General features: G+C 46.3%; 1 protein-coding gene and 1 pseudogene across 1 annotated transcript; one reads left to right on the forward strand and one right to left on the reverse strand.

Moving 5' to 3' along the window:
- The first annotated feature begins 416 nt into the window (after window positions 1-416).
- On the forward strand, window positions 417-9,652 carry LOC136460164 (U3 small nucleolar RNA-associated protein 18 homolog; annotated as a pseudogene).
- A 968-nt stretch (window positions 9,653-10,620) lies between these two features.
- On the reverse strand, window positions 10,621-13,953 carry LOC136460165 (uncharacterized). The gene is made up of 7 exons (XM_066459977.1): window positions 13,939-13,953; window positions 13,495-13,788; window positions 12,870-13,043; window positions 12,701-12,790; window positions 12,407-12,518; window positions 11,959-12,001; window positions 10,621-11,470 (listed from the first exon to the last, which is right to left on the reverse strand). Exons 1-7 carry the CDS (start codon window positions 13,951-13,953, stop codon window positions 10,945-10,947), a joined length of 1,254 nt encoding a protein of 417 aa, XP_066316074.1. The 3' UTR covers window positions 10,621-10,944.
- Window positions 13,954-20,132: the final 6,179 nt, after the last annotated feature.

Genomic DNA, 20,132 nt, shown 5'->3' on the forward strand with positions numbered 1-20,132 from the left:
TAAATGTATATTCTATGTAGCATAATTTTTCTTCTAAATTTAGACCGTTAGATCGTCATATAATCCAATTGTGCATAACTTTTCCGATTAATCTCATATTTTTTTCTAATAAATCTAGACGTTAGGTCGCCATAAAATTTAATAATACTTATTATTTAATTTATTTTGATTTATCCCATAATTTCTAACCCCTCGATGAATGTTGGGGCTCCCTTTAAAACTATTGTCTCTATGGCTTAATTCTACAAATAAATAAGATTCGAGCTGTTCGGCTGATGATTCTTGCGGCTGATAAATCGACTTATGTTGTTTTGTTGTGAGAGAAAAACACCGTACAAGTTGAAAGTCGGACGTGGCGTAGATTATGGTCCAGTCGTAGTAGTAGGAGTGATGATGTGCATTCCTGGGGATCGATCATGCGTCTCAAGAAGGATGTGGTTGTATTGCATTCTCAGATGTGCATAGATATGCGTGGGGCCGAGCGGTCAAAATGCACGGGGGGCATGCCCACTCGATGCCGTAGCTTAGCTGCTGCTACTAGCTTTCACGTCGATCAAATCAAAATACTCCTATAATTATTGAAGGCCGTAGCGTTACCGCGTGGCCTTTTAATCCGTGGGATCAGGCGGGCACTGTTCCTTACCTCGACATAATCATTCCATTCCGGCATATCATATTATGCCTTTAGGGCTCTAGGCCTATCTAATTCTAATATATTTGTATCATGGTAAGATAAGCAAGCTGGGCTCCATGACTGGACGCAGGAGACAAAACGCTGAATGGCAGGGGCCAGTGGGCCACGCATCCGGTCGGGGGCCGCAGCGCTCCTAGTAGGGCCCAACGGCCTGTGTGGCTTCCTGGCTTGTCGAATGCGTGGGCCGCTACCTCTGTGGGCTGCGTGGGCCGCCTCTGAATCGCACGAACGTGCTGCTCGCTTGCTCCCATCGATGGTCCCTCCCCCACTCGCGCTCGGCACGGAGGCGGCGCTCAGGCTCGGGCTCTCAGCGACGGCGGGGCAGTCCCAGGCTCGGCGTCGGCGTCGGCGGCTCCCCCTCCCGCCTCTCGCCAGTCGCCTCGCGCCCTCGCCTCCGTCCTCCGCACACCGGCCGGCGACCCTGCGTACGCACCTCCCTCTCCCCTCCCGCCTCCGCTGGACCGTCGACGGCGCCCGGTCCCTGCGGCTGCGCTGCTTATTATGTTTTAGAAAATATAATCTTAAGAAACATTAGCATAGGGTGTTTTTGATCCCCCTCCCCCCCTCCCAATTGAGTAGCTGATATTTTTTTGCATGCTCTGAATTTGGTGATGTCTTGCTGATTGTGCTCATTGGCTAGACTTGTTTTACCTTGTTATGCAGTATTGTTGAGATACACTGAGACTTCTTTCTTTGGGTTCTTGATCTCCTGACATGTCTAGCTGTATAGGAGGATCATGCTATTCTGCTCATCTACAACCATATATCAAACTACTAATTGTTGTCATGGTTCAGCTACCTGTCATGTTTGCTCTGAACTATCCATTATCTAGTTTGGAGGACCGATCTGATGCACTTTTCGAGAGGAACTACTCATAACTCTCCTTCAGAGAGTGGAGTTCTAGAGGTCCTGTTTGTCTGTGTTTAAGAGTCAGGAACTACACATCTAGTACCTGCAAGTCCACGGCCAGTTTATTCTCCGTCCCCTCTCTTGTATTCCCTTCCTGTCCCCTCTCCTGTAGTCAAATTGTCTGGTCACTTGGTCTGATTGTGGAGGGGGAGCCAGCAGCTACAGCAGGTTGCCTGCCTGCTGGAGTGTTTGGCTTATTGGAAATCTAGAAAAGTTGAGCAAAATGGCACAATGCAAGAATGAAGGGCAATTTTAATGCTAGTGCTACGTTGCTACTGCTTTTAATATGCCTTTTTAAATTTATTTATAAAAAAACTATGTGTGTGAAAAAGCAGTATCCATATCCCCCCTATACCCATACATGTATATTTATCCATGCATAGTAATTTATAATTTATAATACATAGGTGCCAAGAGCCTGTACTTTATCTATGTGTGCAACATTGATTGTTTTGCATGTCTCGGTTTATAAGGCTAATTGATCTTTCATAGCTTTTGTATCCTAATGCGTAACCATTAGAAGTTGTATACATTTATGTTATTGTGATTATTTTGGCAGGATTTTGTTGTTTTGGCAGACTAATTCTCCAGGAAAGGTGGGCTTGATATCCCAGAACGCGGTCCAGAAGCGCCGCCTCAGGAAAAGTGAAGCTGATGATGGCAATGACGAGGATATTGGCTCTCTGACATCCATAGATGAAGAGGTTGGGAAGGTAGCAAAGTTGAAGAATCACAGTAAGGAAAGGAAGAAGAAAAGGACTAAGTTGCAGGAGTCCTAGCAGAACAAAGAGGAACAGGAGATGCGGCAGCTGGAGAGCTCATTGTTTGGTTCCCTTTATGCGCCACTGGAGTTTGGCACTGAGGTTGGGGCTGCAGTAGTAGCTCCTGACCGGGATGCGCCTTTGTTTTTCACAGATAGGTCCGCTGGTGGTGGCATGGATTATTTTCCTATATATGAGGAGGATATGGCCCGTGAGGATGAGGAAGACGTGGTGGGTATCAAGGGGAGGAAGCCTGTATGGGTGGATGAGGAGGTAGAAAGGACAGAGGTGGACATCGTGAAGGTTTCAAGGTTGAGGAAGCTGAGAAAAGAGGAAGATGAGCATTTGATTTCAGGGAAAGATTATGAGGCCAGGTTGCGTGGTCAGCATGCCAAATTGAACCCCTTCACTGGCTGGGCTGATATGGACCGGAAAACTTCTCTTCCTGTTGCGTCAGATGGTGAGTCTGATGATGAGGGTTGTGTCGATGATATCCTTCAGAATAACGACGAGCTTGTTGTCAAGGATACTGTCAAGCTCTTACCTGGGATGCTGGAGTTCTCAAGGCTCGTTGATGCCAATATCCAGGATCCTTCAAGTGGTCCTATCAATTCAGTGCAGTTTCATAGTAATGGGCAACTGATGCTTGCTGCAGGTTTGGACAAACATCTCAGGTTTTTCCAGATTGATGGAAAGAGAAACCCCAAGATCCAGAGCATATTTATTGGGGAGTGTCCAGTACACAAGGCCTCATTTCTACCTGATGGCTCTGAGGTGATCCTATCAGGCAGGAGAAAGTTCTTCTACTCATTTGACCTGGTGAATGCTGCTGTTAGCAAGATTGGACCTTTGACAGGGCGTGAGGAGAAAAGCCTGGAGAGCTTTGAGATATCACCTGATTCGAGAACCATTGCTTTTGTCGGTAACGAAGGGTACATCCTTCTTATTGCTGCCAAGACAAAGCAGCTCATTGGAACCCTCAAGATGAACGGAAGCGTGCGTTCACTGGCTTTTGTGGATGGTGGAAACCAGCTGCTAAGCAGCGGTGGAGATGGCCATGTTTACCACTGGGGTCTCGGAACGAGGAAGTGCATCCACAAGGCTTTTGACGACAGTTCCCTGGCTGGCATTTCGCTTTGCACCTCGCAGGACAGCTCTTTGTTTGCCACAGGCTCTACCAGCGGCATCGTGAATGTGTACAAGAGGGACGATTTTCTTGGCAGGAAGAGGAAGCCACTGAAGACGATCGAAATCCTGACCACTGACATTGGCGAAATGAAATTCAACCATGATGCCTAGATCTTGGCGATCAGCTCAAGGAAAGAGAGAAATGGGGTGAAGACCGAAGTTCTTGTGGTTGTATTTGGTTGAGATGGTTTGGACATGTCCAACAGAGACCTCCAGAGGCACCGGTGCGTAGTGGAATCCTAAGCCAGGATAGTAACGTGAAGAGAGGCAGAGGAAGACCGAAGTTGACTTGGGTAGAGGCAATAAAAGGAGACTTGAAAGGATGGAATATACTCAAAGACTTAGCCTTAGATAGGAGTGCTTGGAAAACAGCTATTCACGTGCCTGAACCTTGATTGCTTCTGCCTGGGTTTCAACTCTAGCCTACCCCAACTTGTTTGGGACTTAAAGTCTTTGTTGTTGTTGTTGTTGTGGTGGTGGTTGTATTCCATTCAGTTAACAATGTGTATATGCCGTCCATTATGTTCCACAAACCTTATTTTCCCCCATGATATATCTTTGACAAACTTAGCTGCTGCCTTGTTTTCTTTGCTTCCTCAAAGCCCAAACCATCTTACCTTATCATCAATACATCTTTTTTATCTGCTGCATTGCTTTCATACTAATCCTATTTCTGCAGCTACCTTTGATCGCACAGGGCGTTATGTCATTACTGGTTCTGATGACCGCCTTGTTAAAACATGGGCGATGGAAACAGCGTTCTGCCTGGCGAGCTGCCGGGGCCATGAAGTTTTGCTTGCTGTGACGCACACACACTCATAATGTTTCATTGATAACTTAATCCCACTTATGCTGTTTCATTTTTCAAATCAAGGGTGATATTACTGATCTCACAGTGAGTTCCAATAATGCTGTGGTAGCATCTTCATCTAATGATTTCATTATTTGAGTGGTAAGTTTAGTAGTATTCATTCTTCCTAAGTAAACTGCCATAACATCCATTCACAGCCATGACGTTATTTCTTCCCTTTACCTTGAATGTCTCCTTTTACCAATGAAGTGGTGTATGCCTGATGGAATGCCAGTCTCAGTGCTCAAGGGGCATACTGGGGCAGTTACTGCTATTGCATTTAGCCCAAGGCCAGGTGCTGCTTTCCGGCTGTTGTCGTGAGTGCCTCTTTTCTCTTTCTTGTTTTTCCCTGATTATATAATTTTGTTCTGCTTTGTTGTTCTTATTACCCTCAGGGCTCTCTGTACAGATCAGTCTTTCTTTGACTTTCTCTAGTATAATGATACACAACTCTCCTATGTATTTGAGAAAGGCAATTTGCACTACTTTGTTCTTGTTGCTAACTTGCTATATACTAAGTACATGCTACTAGATGCAACTGCTTTACAAACGGAAATGATCTGCGTGAAGTCATGTATTTTGAAGGACCGAAACGGCGACCAGAGGGGGGGGGGGGGGGGGGGGTGTTGAATGGGAGCCTCAAATTTTCCTTCGAAAAACTAGGCCGATGTCCCGAAATCACCGCTAAGAATGAGAAGCAAACACCGTGATGTCCACGACCCAAATGATTGGGTGGATGTTCCCTAGGAACACAGCTGGACACCACAAACTCAATTGGAGAGCACTCACGAAACCGAAACTCCGAGAAAGGAGCACTCAACTCCTATAGAGAAGGAGCAAGAGCCCAACCAAAAATACTTAGGCCAACTAGTGACAAAAGTACTTTGGAAAGTTCTTTAGAATGTTAGAAAACTAACACAAAAAGCGGAACTCAATTCGGAGTTCAAACGAGCAACAACCGAACGAAACAGCACAACCTGGGAACGGCGGACTGTCTACTAGAGGACGGCGGACTGTCTGCACTTTGGGGCCAGACTGTCTGCGCCTGGGGCTGAAGCGGAGCACCGGGCTCGCCTGTGCTCGTCCCCGATGGGCGGACTGTTCGCGGATGCTCCCCGGACTGTCCGGGATTCATGAATCAGCACAGAAACAGATCGCCCGAAAATCGCCCAAACACAAATTTGCCCGATTTGCGACCAAATCAAAACCAACTGCCACCAAAATTGAACCTAGGTATCACAAGGCAGTAGGGAAGCTACTCCTAAGAGATCACCGCTTAAAGATTTGTCAATCGACGGGAAATTTGGATCACGCGAAGAACACCGCTTTTTCTACTCCGAAAATTGAATCGCCCCGATCTATGAACTCGTGAGGTTTCAATCAATTTCCTTCGGTGGAAAGGTTCAACTCACGTCCTAGTTCACTGCAAATCAATCGGTTTGACTCAAAACAACTCACAACTCGAGAATCGAACAAGAACGTGAGAAGGGGTGGAGAGGAAGAAGCAAGAACGCGAAGAACACAAACGGGAATTGCACAAAAGGATCATACCACGAATCCCGGAGGGCACGAGGAGGTTAGGGCCTCCATTCCCGCAAAAAATCTTCGGTTCGATTTCACGGATGAATTAGCCAAAGCATCCGAGGACCTCTTGTGAGAGAGAGAGAGACTAGAGAGAGGGGAGACCTAGAGAGGTGGAAATGAAATGGCAAGAGGTGAGGGTGATTGGGGCACCCTCATCCTTATTTAACAGGGGTATTACACAGTCCCAAATTGCCCCCGGATAAATAGAGCGAACCACTTAACCCTAAGGCATTATGGTCCAACTCTGTCTTCTGTCTTCTGTCGATCGGACGGCCACGCTTCCTGCACAGATCTGCTTCGCCTCGACGCAGCCTCTGTGATTCCGCCACATGCCGCCCTGTTCCTCCTCGGAACCTCTGCCCGGATTTTGAGGCCCAAACCCGAAAACCGTCCGCCGGTGGTTTTGCGGCCCAAACCACCAAACCCACTCGCGAGTAGCGTACTCCATACGCGTCTCCCGCTTCTCGACACGTGTCACCGCCGTCCTCGACCGCCCGACCGCCAAGTCTTCCAGAGCCTCCGCTCGACTTGCACGTCCGTCGTCTTGACTCGGTCAACACGGTCACTCCTCCATGTACAATTGCGCTTGTCGATGTCCCCAGGTGTCAGCCACCGTGGCTGGTCCTCCGGCGCTCGGTCCCTCAGTCCAAGCCTCACGTCCGTCCTTCACCGCTCCCGGTCTATCGGCACAACCCGTCTCTACTTGACCTTCACCTCGCCATCTACCACCGCTTCCGAGCTCCACACCTGCGCACCACAAGCCAAGAGACATGTTGCACAACCCAACTCACGCCAAGGTTAGTTCACCAACTCAACCCAAGACGTGAATCACGTTGACAATCACTCATCACACTAGACCACATGGCACATATCAACCATGTGTCCGCATATTTGATACCAGCCAATGGTATAACAACTGTATTCCAATGGTATAACAACTGTATTCTATCTGCTGTAGTTTCAGTGTTTGAATGAGGCTGGTAGGTACTTATCTGAAAGCTAGATTGCCAATAGTGAAATATGTTCATTTTTCTCTTCCCAAGAACTGTTTGGCACACATTTACCCATATTGGAGGCAATATATACAGCAATGAAATATCTAGTATAAGTTGATTGCTATGTTTTTCTGTGAGTGCTTTGGTTTATGTGAGCTTAAATTCTCTGTGATCTTAGGGCAATTAATTTGTGTGGATTATGCACTGCTTCATATTAGGGATCTTAGAAGTTTTTGATCGATTTAAGCCAGATGAGAAATGACGCATGTACCCTTCATTAAAAGCCGACTCCGATCCCAACATTACATTAAAGGCAGTTTTTTATTGGCTCATGTAACAGTATTTAATGCTAAGGGAGTAAAAGTTTATTCTTGGAAAGTAAAAATGGCCTTAATTCTCCCAAAATCTCTTATATTATGCTGTTTTCTTAAATAAAAGACATGGTGTACTGCTTATGTATTACTGTCATTTTAAACAAAGCCGCTTATGTCTTTTATTGTTGTTTTCTCTATGTACTTGTAGTACGTATTTGTAGTGCGGCTTTGTTTTGCGCTCATTTTCACTGTCATTTTAAACACTGATTGTTTACGACACATCTAAGGTGCATTGAAAAGTGTTTGTTTTTTCTGTATTAGTTGTGCTACAACATCTGGCTTGCTGTAGTACTTCATTGCACATAACTGTTTATAGGGTTTTACTTGTCATTATTTGTTATTATGTTCCCTTTGAAGTTGTCTAATAATATTTGTTGACAGGTCATCAGATAATGGGACGTGCAGGATTTGGGATGCCATATACTCTCAACAACCTCCACGACTGTATACACCAAAGCCCCCAGATGCTGCCCCAGGTTAGTTAATTGAAGCATGCATAGTGCATTAGTAATGTCGAATTTTGGATAATCCAATCCATGTGGTGTTGAATTGTTGATGCCAGGTAAGAGCGGTGATGCATCTTCCAGCGCTGCTCAAGTTCAGCCAACAAATCACCAAATCTTATGTTGCGCATTTAGTGCAAATGGAACCGTGTTTGTCACTGGCAGCTCGGACACTTGCAAGGGTGTGTTTTTCTTCTTACCTTCAGTTGTCGATTTCTTATCTAATTATGGAAAATTGCCCTTTTTCATAAAAAAAGTTCATTCAGGTCTGGAATGCTTGCAAGAGTTCTTCTGATGAACGTGAACCGAATCATGAGATGGACCTATTATGTGGGCATGAAAATGATGTAAACTATGTGCAGTTTAGTGGATGTGCAGTGGCATCAAGATCTTTTTCATCTGATTCCAATCATACCTCTAAGGAAGAAAATAACATGAAGTTAAGAAATTATTGGTCAGTATTTTGTTTGTTCTTATGTTTTGTTTTCTCCTTCTAAATGTTCTTATTTATTTCCATTAGGCATTAGCAGCATCAGTTCTTATTTGTTGACCCAAAGATTTCCTTTTTTCTTCAGTCAGTTCTTAGTTGTTCACCTTAATCACCAATTCACCAGTGTCCAAATGCTGTCATTTTTGGCTTCAACAATCCTCCGTGAGCTAAGTTGGTCTCTTTTTGCTAGGTTCACGCATAATATTGTTACCTGCTGGCTGCTCCTGTGATGGCAGTGCAATTATATGGGGTTTCACCACGCTTTACGCTTTTCTGCCACTGGTTTCGATGCTTGATACAAGCTGGCAGTCTCATACATGTCTTTTGTAGTCATACGCAAGTCGTTATGCTGCTATTGCTTTATGGTGGTGGACTGGTGGTTGGTTGCTGATTTTTTTTTAAAGAAATTTCAGAATTTTAGTTTCCTGTTGGTAAACTAGGCTAATATATGGAAGTAATCCTAGAGGCTGGAGCCATGTTATGTGAGTATACAGGGGTATGTTCATTGCATTATGAATCTGAATCCTTTGGATTGGATGTATGCAAGCATCGTTATTGTTTTGTGCGCCATGTTATAACTTATAAGCATCATGTCGGTTGTTACCATCAGTAAGGATGTTAACTGGATTTATGTGTTGTGTTGATCGTCCAATGCGGATGTTCACAATGTCGGTTGTTGCCAGCAGTAAGGATGTTAACTGAATTTCTGTGTTGTGTTGATCGTCTAATGCGGATGTTCCCTAAAGTGATGCTGTACAAAGGTTTTGCGTACTGGACCTTTCATCGGCAATGGCAACGGTCCAGCCTGTATCAGTACCAGCCATCTTTCGATCAATTTTTGGAAGTAAAAAGCGGACTACAAAAGTGCACGAGCCCCTGAACAATTGCCAACAACCAAGATGATCATTTTTTTTGGAAGTACTCAATTTTATCTTTCAATGTGATTGGAACGCAATCAATTGACACAGAACGGTACATCTCCATTTCTCAGTCTGAAGCATGTGAAGGTTTTGAAGGGCGCCAGAAGGGAAATGTCACCATGGAGGAACTGGAACGTAATACTGTTCCTGAAAATCTCTGAAGTTGGCACAGATTGATATCAAAGGAAATGCAGCTGCCAGGAACATTCCTTACCAAAATGGTTCAATGGTGAAATGTTCACCTGAGAGTTGTGCAAATTTGCAGTGTAAAAGTTCACCTGAGATTATTAATATATTTCTGGTAAAGTCAAGATTCGAGACTTAGGTATCAGAAACACACCAGCTTGTATAATAACTTGGAGGATATGACTGAAAAATCATAATGGTTCACAATCACAACACTAATCGCGGAAAAGAACACAACTAATGTAGTCAACCTTTCAAAAGGATGCAATAAAAAAAAAGATCGATTGTTTCTTATTTTTCTAATGATAGGAAGAAAAACTGTGAAATAACAGAAAATTTGATCAATGAGTCATTCTGCCTGCCAGCATCTTCATGTTCCATTTCCTTGATAACGTGTTAGCTTGCACCGAAACGGTAATGAGACAAGCCAGATAATCATCCATAGTCTATATGACTATATATAACAATACAATACAATGATAAAGCACCAATTGATTTTAATCAGACTGAAGGAAGGCTTGGCCATCATTCTATCATGCAATATGATCCTGCAGTCCCAGGCATCTTTTATAATGGCTCACATGAAATTGTCTCCACCCCTGAAGCCCGACGAAGCTCCAACTTCGTTTCAATGATGGGAGCAGCAATGACATGAAGATCGAGAAAAGACGGTGAGAGAGAAAACATGTTTTTTTTTCTTGGACCCAGGTTCTATAGGTGAGAGCAACTTGTCGACCCTAAAGTGTGAAGGAGCAAGTCTCATCACACTAAAAATAGGTTGTAGTAGGTCATATCCTCACATTAAATATATAGGAGCAGTATAGATATGTCCATTACGACCGCTCTTAGGTCTCCTTAAAAATGAAAGATTTTTTTTCCTACAGCAGCCCTAAAAAGATTGCTTTCTCTCTCACGAAGCGGAGACTCAGACTGCACTGAAAATTTTAACCGCCACGCGTGGACTCTATTTTTTGACTGGATTCTCTCTCTTGATTGAATTAGCTTTATGCAGTCGTTTGAGTCGGGCAGCCGTTTGTCAAAGAGCCTGCATGTACAGAACTACCATGTACACAGAGATGATGGCAATAAATCAGGATTAGAGAAACCTGCTTAACTGAAATTGCAGAGGCAAGCTATTCAAACAAAAGCACCATCTCCCTTAGAATGCATGGATAACATATTTTACAGCAGGTCGCGCAGTGCAATAACCAGATGAAGTATTCATCAGCTAGATTTTTGGGTGCTCCAGTGATGATGCGTGGCAGTCTAGACACATATGTACAAATCACCATACAAGTGGGTCAGTGGTGTCCCCATGACTTTGTAAAAATAGCTCATCAGCAATGCGCAAAATGCTGGTGCTGTCTGCGTCTGATTTCCGCCTGCCAGTACAAGTAGAAGTGCCTAGTGACGCTAAACCTGTGGAATTTCAACCGCTTCCACAAGGCAAAATGCAAAATACCACATGACTAACTGAACCTCAGCTAAATTACTCAGTTTCATCCTCTGAGTCAGCAACAACCTGTGCAAGATCATCTTCAGAGCCAGAGAAAGTAGTGTCAGGCTGCTTGGAGACAGGCGTGGGCCTTTGCCTCAGTGTTTTCTTCGTCATTGGTGGAGGGGTGATCTGACCTGGATGCATAGTCCCTTCATCATTCTTCATGTTTCTTAGACTCCGACGGAGCCCTGGCCGAGGCTTGTCATTTGCCAAACGGGCAGCAAGACGGGTTCTCTTGCGCGGTACAAACACATCCTCCTCTTCCATGTCGCTCTTGTAGGAATCAGAAGCATTATTTTCTCCGTCACTGTCAGCAGAGCTGGCATCCCTGTCATTATAGTCTCTGTCTTCCTCATCACCAGAGCTCAGGTCACTTAGATACTTGGCATCCTCCTGTCCTCCATTTTTGTTGTTTTCAGAACTGATGTCAGATCTTCCATTGGCACCTTTGTCTCCATGATGTGAAGCACGTTTCTCTTTTGTTCCTGCCTCATGTGAATCTTGTTCTTTTTCTTTCCTAAAAAAGGTACAGTACAAGTCTTTTCAAGAAGAATGCTCTGTAGTTAACTAATAAAGGAACAATTGATAGAATTTCAAAAGATCATTTAGACATGAACTTATTGAGATTGCAATCCATAGTTCATATGTGATATTTCTTTGATGTTAAAAAGGCAACCTCAATTCCCACTTCCCAGAATTTTCTATACATATTTTATCCCCAAATATCCATCAAAAGTATGTGTCATGCTTTTACTATAAGAAGATAACAGGTGCTGATAAAAAAAAAGGGCATACCCAGTGCAAAGAGCTCCCGCTCTGTGCGGGGTCTTGGGAAGGGTGTCAGTGGCAAGCCTTACCCTCGCCTGTGCAATACGAGAAAACCGCGACTCGAACCAGGGACCTTCCGGTCACAGGCGGTAAAGACTCTACCGCTTGCACCAGGCAATAACAGGTGCTGATACTATAGATAAAATACTAGGGAGTGCTGGAATGGCCCGAACTTACTGTACAGCTCTTATCGCCTCCTCAATAGAACGATCATAATCGGCAGCACAAAAGATATCCAAGATTAAGAAAAAGACAGTTGGTCACAAAAATGTCAATTTTATTCAAGCGTTTTTTGAACCCAATCAGAATAGATATTGGCAGCAACATGCAACAGATACCACAGATGTTATTCTGTGTTGCAGTAAGAATTGTCTACATCACAGACTCACAATTAATGGTTAAAGATAGTAGGAGCACGTTAATTTGGATGCATTTATAGAATGCCAATGGGATTCTGATCTGACAGAAGAAATGAGGGATGGAATTGCCACATGACATTCAGCATAACCATCAAGCTGACAGTTCACACCCCAACGATTCTTGGCCAGATAAAAGTGACCATAGTAAGTTTGAATGTTTGATGGCCTTTTGTGTTGATGAAATGATCAATAAAGAAGCTCCTTACAGAAATTGTAGCTGACAGACCTACGTTCACGCAATGAACGGGTTTGGAAAGTGTTAGCAAAAGCTAAAACTTTGTCCTTCTTCTCCTGACGTTTTAAAAGCCTCTCTTTTTTCTGTAGAGACAAATCAGATAAACCAGCAGCACGAAAACAATATTTCATGCGAAGGATAATGCAGCTATTTCGAATATTATATAAGCATATGTGTTTTTAACACCTCTCGTACTAAATACTAATTACAAAAAACATAGGTGGAAATAGATAGGAACTTAGGAAAAGTATCAGTGGGTGTCTACCTTTTGAAACTTCTCCACAGCTGGAACAATTTCAGTCTTAAGATGCTCTGCAATAGCAGATTCAGCATGACCCTTTCTGGATAACTTCTCCTGTCAACATCTTATGACAAATATAGTAGTAAAAATATAAGAGCACATCAAATATATATAAATAAGCAGAAGCCCTTACTGATATTTCAAGAAACTCGTCAAGGTTAGTTGCAACTGTTTCCCAGTAAATATTGGTAACTGGTTTTGTCAATCGGCGCGGGCGCCTTTCTTTTTGGTACCCACTCACCCAATGACACGAAAAGTTCAGTTCAAATAAAAACGACACGAATTGATCAAACAGAAAAGGAAATAGATAAGATCATCTGTCAAACATACACAAAGTTCCAGATTTGGTGCTGCGACTACTATGACACCCCTTCACTTATTTCATAGTCATCTAGCGCTGCCACTACTACAACACCCCATCACGTCTCAGTTCGTGGTACCAAGTATCAACAAATCGGGTACCACTTGATGTTCACTTCAACTTGATCATCATCGACTTCTCTTTCTTGACTCATAATTTCATGGGTGAATTCTAGACTGAATTTTAAATTCTTGTCCTGCTCTTCTTGACTATCACATGTTGTGATTACTGTCAGGTCCACTTCTATGTGGAGTTCGAGCTGCCAACGACATGGCACGGCAACCATAGACGGACTCAACGGAAGAATGGATGTGGAGCCAGAGGGAAAGGACAAGCTCGTCCCTCGTTCACAACTGAAGAGGTGGACGCTTTTGTTCCTATAGTCAGTGGCGCTTGCCTTGATCTTACCATAAACAGCACGGCTCCTAGAACCGAGGTCTTTCAACTTTAACTTAACCTCAACATTGGCCTCAATGGCGTTCGGAATCACCAAGTATGTGATCTCCAACTTGCGGCCAGGGCCTGCACAGATGGTTCGTGTGTATTCCTCAATTTCATCATCGACTAAAACATCCCAGTCCTCTGTGATGGGAGGACCAGGCTCATTGTCAGCATAAACTTCCAAGCTGAAGTAACCATAAGCCATGAGAATTCTACGGGGTCCAATGGGCACCAAATCGACCATTCCTTCCTGCACGTGCAAGCATGAATGTGAAGGGTTTTAATTTATTACAATATGTGTCAGTATGTACGAGACATAAAGCGTATAGTAGATATAATATAAGGTAGCTAGTATATACCTCTCGTACTTCCCCCTTGCGCTTCACGTAGATGCACCGACCTTGGTGCCAGTCATAGCCGTAGATTTCGCAGATAGGGAAGTTTGCACAAATGGCCAACAATTGCACCGCACGTTGGCCAAGCCGCTCACGTTGGCGTGGTTCACGTTGGCCAAGTATAGCATGTTCTTTGGACATCATCGTCTCCTGCATAGTAATATATGTTACCGATTAACGAGGTGAGCCGAAGGACAGGCAGCGGCGACGGCAGGAGGAAAGAGAGGGGCGCGCGCCGAGGGGTAGGGGGGGGGGGGGGGGTTCTGAGACGGCGATGGGCCTAATCCGACCTGGCGGTAGGAGACGATGACAAAAAAACTCGGCCCACGGCTAAGACAGCCCCAGCCATTGTGGTTAAGAAGAAGACCTTCTCACGCAGGTCGAGAAAACCCGCGAACCTGCCCCACCCATACGCAGCAGCACCGCAACACCTCCCGTGAGACTGGGCTGGCCTTAGACCTATGCTTTGGCGTGAAGCAGACGAGGGGATTTTTTGAACGCAGATAAACTGCGCCTCATCTGGCCAACAAATCCGCCGCCAAAGGGGTTCGAACTCTGGCCGGCAGGGTGCAAAGCGCACAGCCAGACCAACTGGTCTAGCGTTCGCTTGCAGGAAAAGCGAAGCGAGGAGAGGGGGAATCCGAGATGGCAAAGGGCCTAATCCGACCTGGCGGCAGGTGGAGACGTGGAGGGTCGGCGCCGTTGGGGCGGAGATGATGCGGACCGCCGCCGTCGAGTGGTGCCGATGAGGATCGGAGGGCGCCGCCGTTCGGCAGTAAGACCGGAAGGACAGAAGGGTGCTACATTGCCGGGGTGGACGGAGAACAATATGCAGCAATATGAAGGCACGCCCCTACAAGCGTCGATCTAGAACGATTACAATCAATTTCCCACGCTTGCTCGAAATCAGTGGAGAGGATCGTTTGGAATCAAGACTTGCTCGAAATCAAAGGAAGGGGAACATTTGAAGTTAACTTGGCTCGAAATCAAGGGATATACGAAGAAATACCTGGAATCCCGATGGAGGAATAGTTGGAACTTGCAGCCTCCCCAAATTGCACGAACCCTAGCTCGTCGCTACCTCGGTGGAAGAATAGGCTCGGCCGCGCCGACCGCCTCCCCCGACCACCTCTCCCTCTTATCCACTCCTCGTAGATGGGACGCAGATTCGGTGACTTTGCTCCTGCAAGTCACGTCGTAACTTACCCATTCACATCCGACGTCCAAAGCAGATTCAACGGCTCTTGAAGACTCCCAGCAAAATACACAGACTTGGTATTTTCAGCGAGAGATAGCGGCATGCCGCGTGCGGACTCTGCTCTCCCGTGGCCGCACCGGCGCACCGCGGCGACCGCACTGCCGATACGTCGGGTCGGTGCCGGAGAAAGGAGGAGGGCCAGGACACCGTGAAGAAGACGAGGACGACCACTTTAGCAGGGACGTCGGGTTGTTGCCAGAGAAGAAGACGAGCAGCCTTCAGCAACCAAGACGCCGGGCTGCTGCTGATGGAGAGCGAGGCAGGCCGCGCGCCGTGCAGAGGGACGTGGACTGCCGCCGGGGGGCGTGCTGAGGTGCATGTCCCTACAGATCTTGAGGCGGGTCTGCTCTCCATCAGGGACCCCTCCATCAGCCAGTCTATGTGACTACGTCCACTGTCCGCAACGGCTTCCCCGTCCTGCGTCCTCCGGTCTTCCCTGCCGCCGCTCGCCGCGCCCACCACGGGTGCGCCCCACCGAGCGGGAGGCCAGCCATGGTCAAGCCGAAGAGCCGCGTGCCGCGCGGGATGCCCCGCCATGGCCACGCGCGAGAGCCGCCATGGCCCAGGCAGCCGCGCGTCGCCCCCCGCCCCCGCGCGCGGTCGGTGTAGCTTGGGGCTTGCGGACAATGGTGTGCATCAGCTTGGCGACCTACGACGTCGCACGGGCGGGACGGCGTCGAGCCGTCGAGGGACGTAGAGCTCGACGAGAGCGCCCAGGTAGGCGTCTAAGAAGGAGACGCCGCTTCCTGCGTCGACGAGTTGGGGCTGCGCGATGCGCGAGGGAGAGTGCGCGTCGGCGAGCATCACCGGCCTAGGCGGAAAATGCCAAGTCTAGGCTCTCTGCACTGTGTTTTCTCGTTGGAATCACTTAGCACCATGAGATGTAAAATGGACGGAGGAGATGATAGAAAAGTTACAACGTGACTTGCTCAAGCAAAGTCACTGAATCTGGATCCTCGTGGATGGGGTCGCTATCATTGGTACATCTCCAAACTATACTCCCTCTATCCCACAATACTAGTCGTTCTAGGAACCGGCGTGACTACCAACGATTATGGCAAAAGACCTACATGCCCCTACTCTGTCCAGTCCTCCCTCCATCCCCACACGTTATTTCCTCTCCTGCGTTCTGCTTCGCTCAGATCCGGATTTCTCTAACTCTGGCGCTCCTGGCCATGCGCACTAGAGGGAGGCGCCGGTGGAGAAGAGGGAGAGCGCCGGTGTTGGTGGCGACTGGCGGCGGATGCGATGCGCGGTGGAGGAGGCGACGACCGGTAGATGGGCGGTTGGCGGTGGCGAGGGGTACCAGCGGAGGAAGCCCTGCAGCTGCGCCTCCTCCTTGCTCGGCGCTGTGCCTGCCTGAGGTTGCGGCACCCTGGATCTTGAGCTGGGCGTTGACCTCGGCTACGCCTGGATTTGGGCGGTGCAGTGGATGGGGAAGAAGGAAGGGGGCGGCGCCCGCTCGGAATGGGCCGCTCGACGTAGGCTGCTCCACCTCCGTTCCAGATCGGCCGCTCGGGGACGACCACTCCGCCTCGACCACTGCTCCGTGTGGGAAGAGGACGGGTGCGGCGGAGCTGGTGGGATGGAATCGCGAGCACCACGCCAGGGACGGGATGGAAAGGATAAAGCCAACCCAACCGTCTGTTTTTTCATTTTTTTATTCATAGCAGTGGGCGGTGGAGGATATAGACAGTCTGTTCGCTAGGTCGTATTTAGCTTATAAGTCATGGTTTATCAGTCAATGAACAATATTTTTCTCTCATACCAAACCAGCCAACGGTACTTTTAGCAATGGCTTATGAGCCAAACAAGCCCAAACGAATAGGGCGAGAGATGATGGATGGGGTCGGTACATAGAGTGGGACCCACCCTATACAAGCTAAAATGTCTTTCTTTGTGGTATTTTTTTAATGCTAGAACTTCCTCTATTAAGGGACAGAGGGAGTATATATTTTGGGAGCTATCAGTGGCCCGAGTTTCAAAAGTTATTGGGTTTTAGTCAATGCTATAGTCATATGCAATGGTGATTAGAGCAATAAATTTTCCGCTCCAATGATGAGGGCATTGCCTGTGTTTTTGTTGTTTTAATTAAATCATCATATAATCAGATACTATCCCTTCAGACAAACCACCTTCAAAAGGGTAATGTGGATGCGAGCTAGGTCGCGGTTGTTGGACGCGAGGGCCATTTCGATCTCATCCGCGGAGAGCCGCAAGTCTGCCTCGATCACTAGCTCAAACACCTGAGACCCAAGCAACCAGAACCGGAATCACACCCAGCGTGGGCCGAAAAAGCCGAATCGGCTCATGCAATCCGTGGATCGAGAGAGGAAGAAGAAACCCTAGGCTCACCCTAAGGAAGTTTAGCACGGAGGTGAGTTCCCAGCGGCGATGGAGGAGGACGATGGGGTTCTCAGAGGAGGCGGCGGCGGCCTCTTCGGGAGCCGACGCGCTCGGGGGCTTGGTCGGCGACGAGGCATTGGCGCGCTTCGCTGGTGAGGCCATTGGGGGGAGAGAGCGGTGGGCAGGAAGGGGAGAAATTTTTGTCGGCGTGAGGCGGGCGGGAGTTGGTTTAGGGGAAGGGAATGCTTGAGCGGCGGGCGGGGGCGAGCGAGAAGGCACTGGGGGACTTCGGTCTCAACAGTGGAAATGGTTTTTATCACTCGTGCGCGAAGGTCCTGTCATGGGCTTGACCGTGGTTGGGCGTGCTAACATTCAGGCCCAACATTAATCGTGTATGAATGATGCAGCACAATAGGAAGTTTATGGGTACTTGATAGGTGGTTTAGGTTTCACATTGTCGGCACGAAATTTCGTCTCGTGCCGAGGGCACACGAGTAAGCCAGAAGGGTCCGCTCGATGGAGCTGGAGATCCGCCTAGCTTCAGTGTAGGGATGGTCGATCCTACGCACTCCTCCCAAGATGTGCCAGTCAATTTAACCCTGCAATTGACAAGAAGAGAAAGTTAATCAGTAATTTAAGGCGGAACATGCCGATATTGCCAGACAGTCCCGAATGTGCGGCTCTGAGAGCGGATATGGAAGGAAATCGACTAAATAGTCGATTCCAGCATACTCATAAAGATAAATCAATTAAAGCTCATGGAAGGTAAATCGGTTATTGCTCAGAGTAGATCTCGTTATTCAGACAAACGTTAGCCAATGACAAAAGGATGTCAACAATGATTAATTTATGCTAAGCCAATAACTTTAAGTAACCGAATCATTTTTGTATAAATGAAATAGCTCATCATCATTTAACTATTTAATAAAGATAAATCTAATGAACATATTAGATCCCATCTATCGCTATGACCAGTAGTGCATGAGGCAGAATCATGCAGGCCGTAGAAACAACAATAGATTCGACGACCCTAACTTATTACTAATATCAGTGGGGCATGAGGCAGAATCATGCAGACCGTAATACAATAATAAGATCATGGGGCTAACACATCTTTCAACCTATCTTTACTTCAACAATCTCGTAACGTGAACTGTTCGTGAAAGCACTCGATATCGACTAAAACAGTCGATTCAAGCATAGCGCACAGTTAAGGTCATGTCCTATCAGGAACAGATCTACCAAATAACGATCCTCACTCCACGGTGCTAACAGTGGGGTGTGAGGCAGAATCACACAGGCCGTGATAACGGGCCATGGAACGGTTTTTGCTAGCCAATAGATCTACTCAAGACAAAAACATGCCTTAACCGCATATTATGCACGATCAAGATTGACATAAAACGACCGATAAAACATAACTCATCGTTTAAAGTGCAGATTAGATCAAGTTTAGATCAATAAACGATGAGTTAAGAAGGATATAAGGCCGATCTAGATCAATCTCAATCGGGCGAAGTGATATTGCTGTAATTAAATAAATAATGAAAGCAATAAGCAATATCGGTAACTTAATGAATCTATCCGAAGGAACGCCACCCTTAGATAGAGCCGATAACTTGACCTTAATCTAGTTCGAGCAGTGGAGGTCGACCGGATCGATGCAGCCGTACTTGAACTAGACAAGAGTCGATAACTAGCTTATACCAGAGTCACAGTGGAGGTCGACCGGATCGATGCAGCCGTACGAACAGAAGTATAAGCCATGATGGTACTTACAGACAAGCAGTGGAGGTCGACCGAATCGATGCAGTCGTACTTGCTGAAGAACTCGCCGAGATCTACTCCTACTCCTAAGGGATGACCGAAGCCAAAAAAAAAGTAAGTAACTTGTATTTGATTGATTGTGTGTGTTTTACAATAGCCGGAGTCCAATATTTATACCCGGAGCCTAAGCACGAATCCTACTCAAGTACGACTCGGTACAATCCTGAGTATGAAGAAAATATTTCTATCTTAAGATAACTTGAACCCTAATCTTTCTCCTTTTGTAGAGTCCGATATGTATCTTCCCGACGCCAATCATGGTTCATCGTCGTTATCTGCTGACATCATTTAAAGAGAGCCGATTCCAGTGTCGCATCCGAACCGACTGATATCGATCCTTATGCAACCGATTCCTTGATTGGCACAAACTTGGAAGCCTATGAGTTCCCGTGTTCTTCTCCCAAATTTTAGTGTAAACACACATAATCACATCTAAATATCTAATCAACAAAATCGTTTGGTTCGTTTCAATGCCATCTAAACGCTACATAGTGGCACGTTGTTTCCATTTAATTATCCATTTATTCTAGTTGATTAGTGTTTTGCCATAAATAATGCATAAACGGTTCATGGCCGGTAGTTTTAGCATTTACTCAATCCCAAATTATAAGTCATTTCAAGAATCTTAGAGAGTCAAAGCATCTCAAGTTTGACCAAATTTATATGATAAGATAATACTCCATCCGTTCCAAATTATAATACTCCCTCCGTTTCAAATTATAGTTCGTTTAACTTTTTTGACCCCAAGTTTGACCACTCGTCTTATTC

Source organism: Miscanthus floridulus, chromosome 6 (genome assembly GCF_019320115.1).
Source record: "Miscanthus floridulus cultivar M001 chromosome 6, ASM1932011v1, whole genome shotgun sequence".
Lineage (NCBI taxonomy): Eukaryota > Viridiplantae > Streptophyta > Magnoliopsida > Poales > Poaceae > Miscanthus > Miscanthus floridulus.

Coding starts and splice junctions, on each gene's coding strand:
- LOC136460165 (XM_066459977.1), bottom strand. Junction 13,044..13,494: donor CTGTTTATGGTAAGATCAAG/GCAAGCGCCACT, acceptor AGATGATCTTAT/CTATTTCCTTTTCTGTTTGA. Junction 12,519..12,700: donor CTGTGGAGAAGTTTCAAAAG/GTAGACACCCAC, acceptor TTGTCTCTACAG/AAAAAAGAGAGGCTTTTAAA.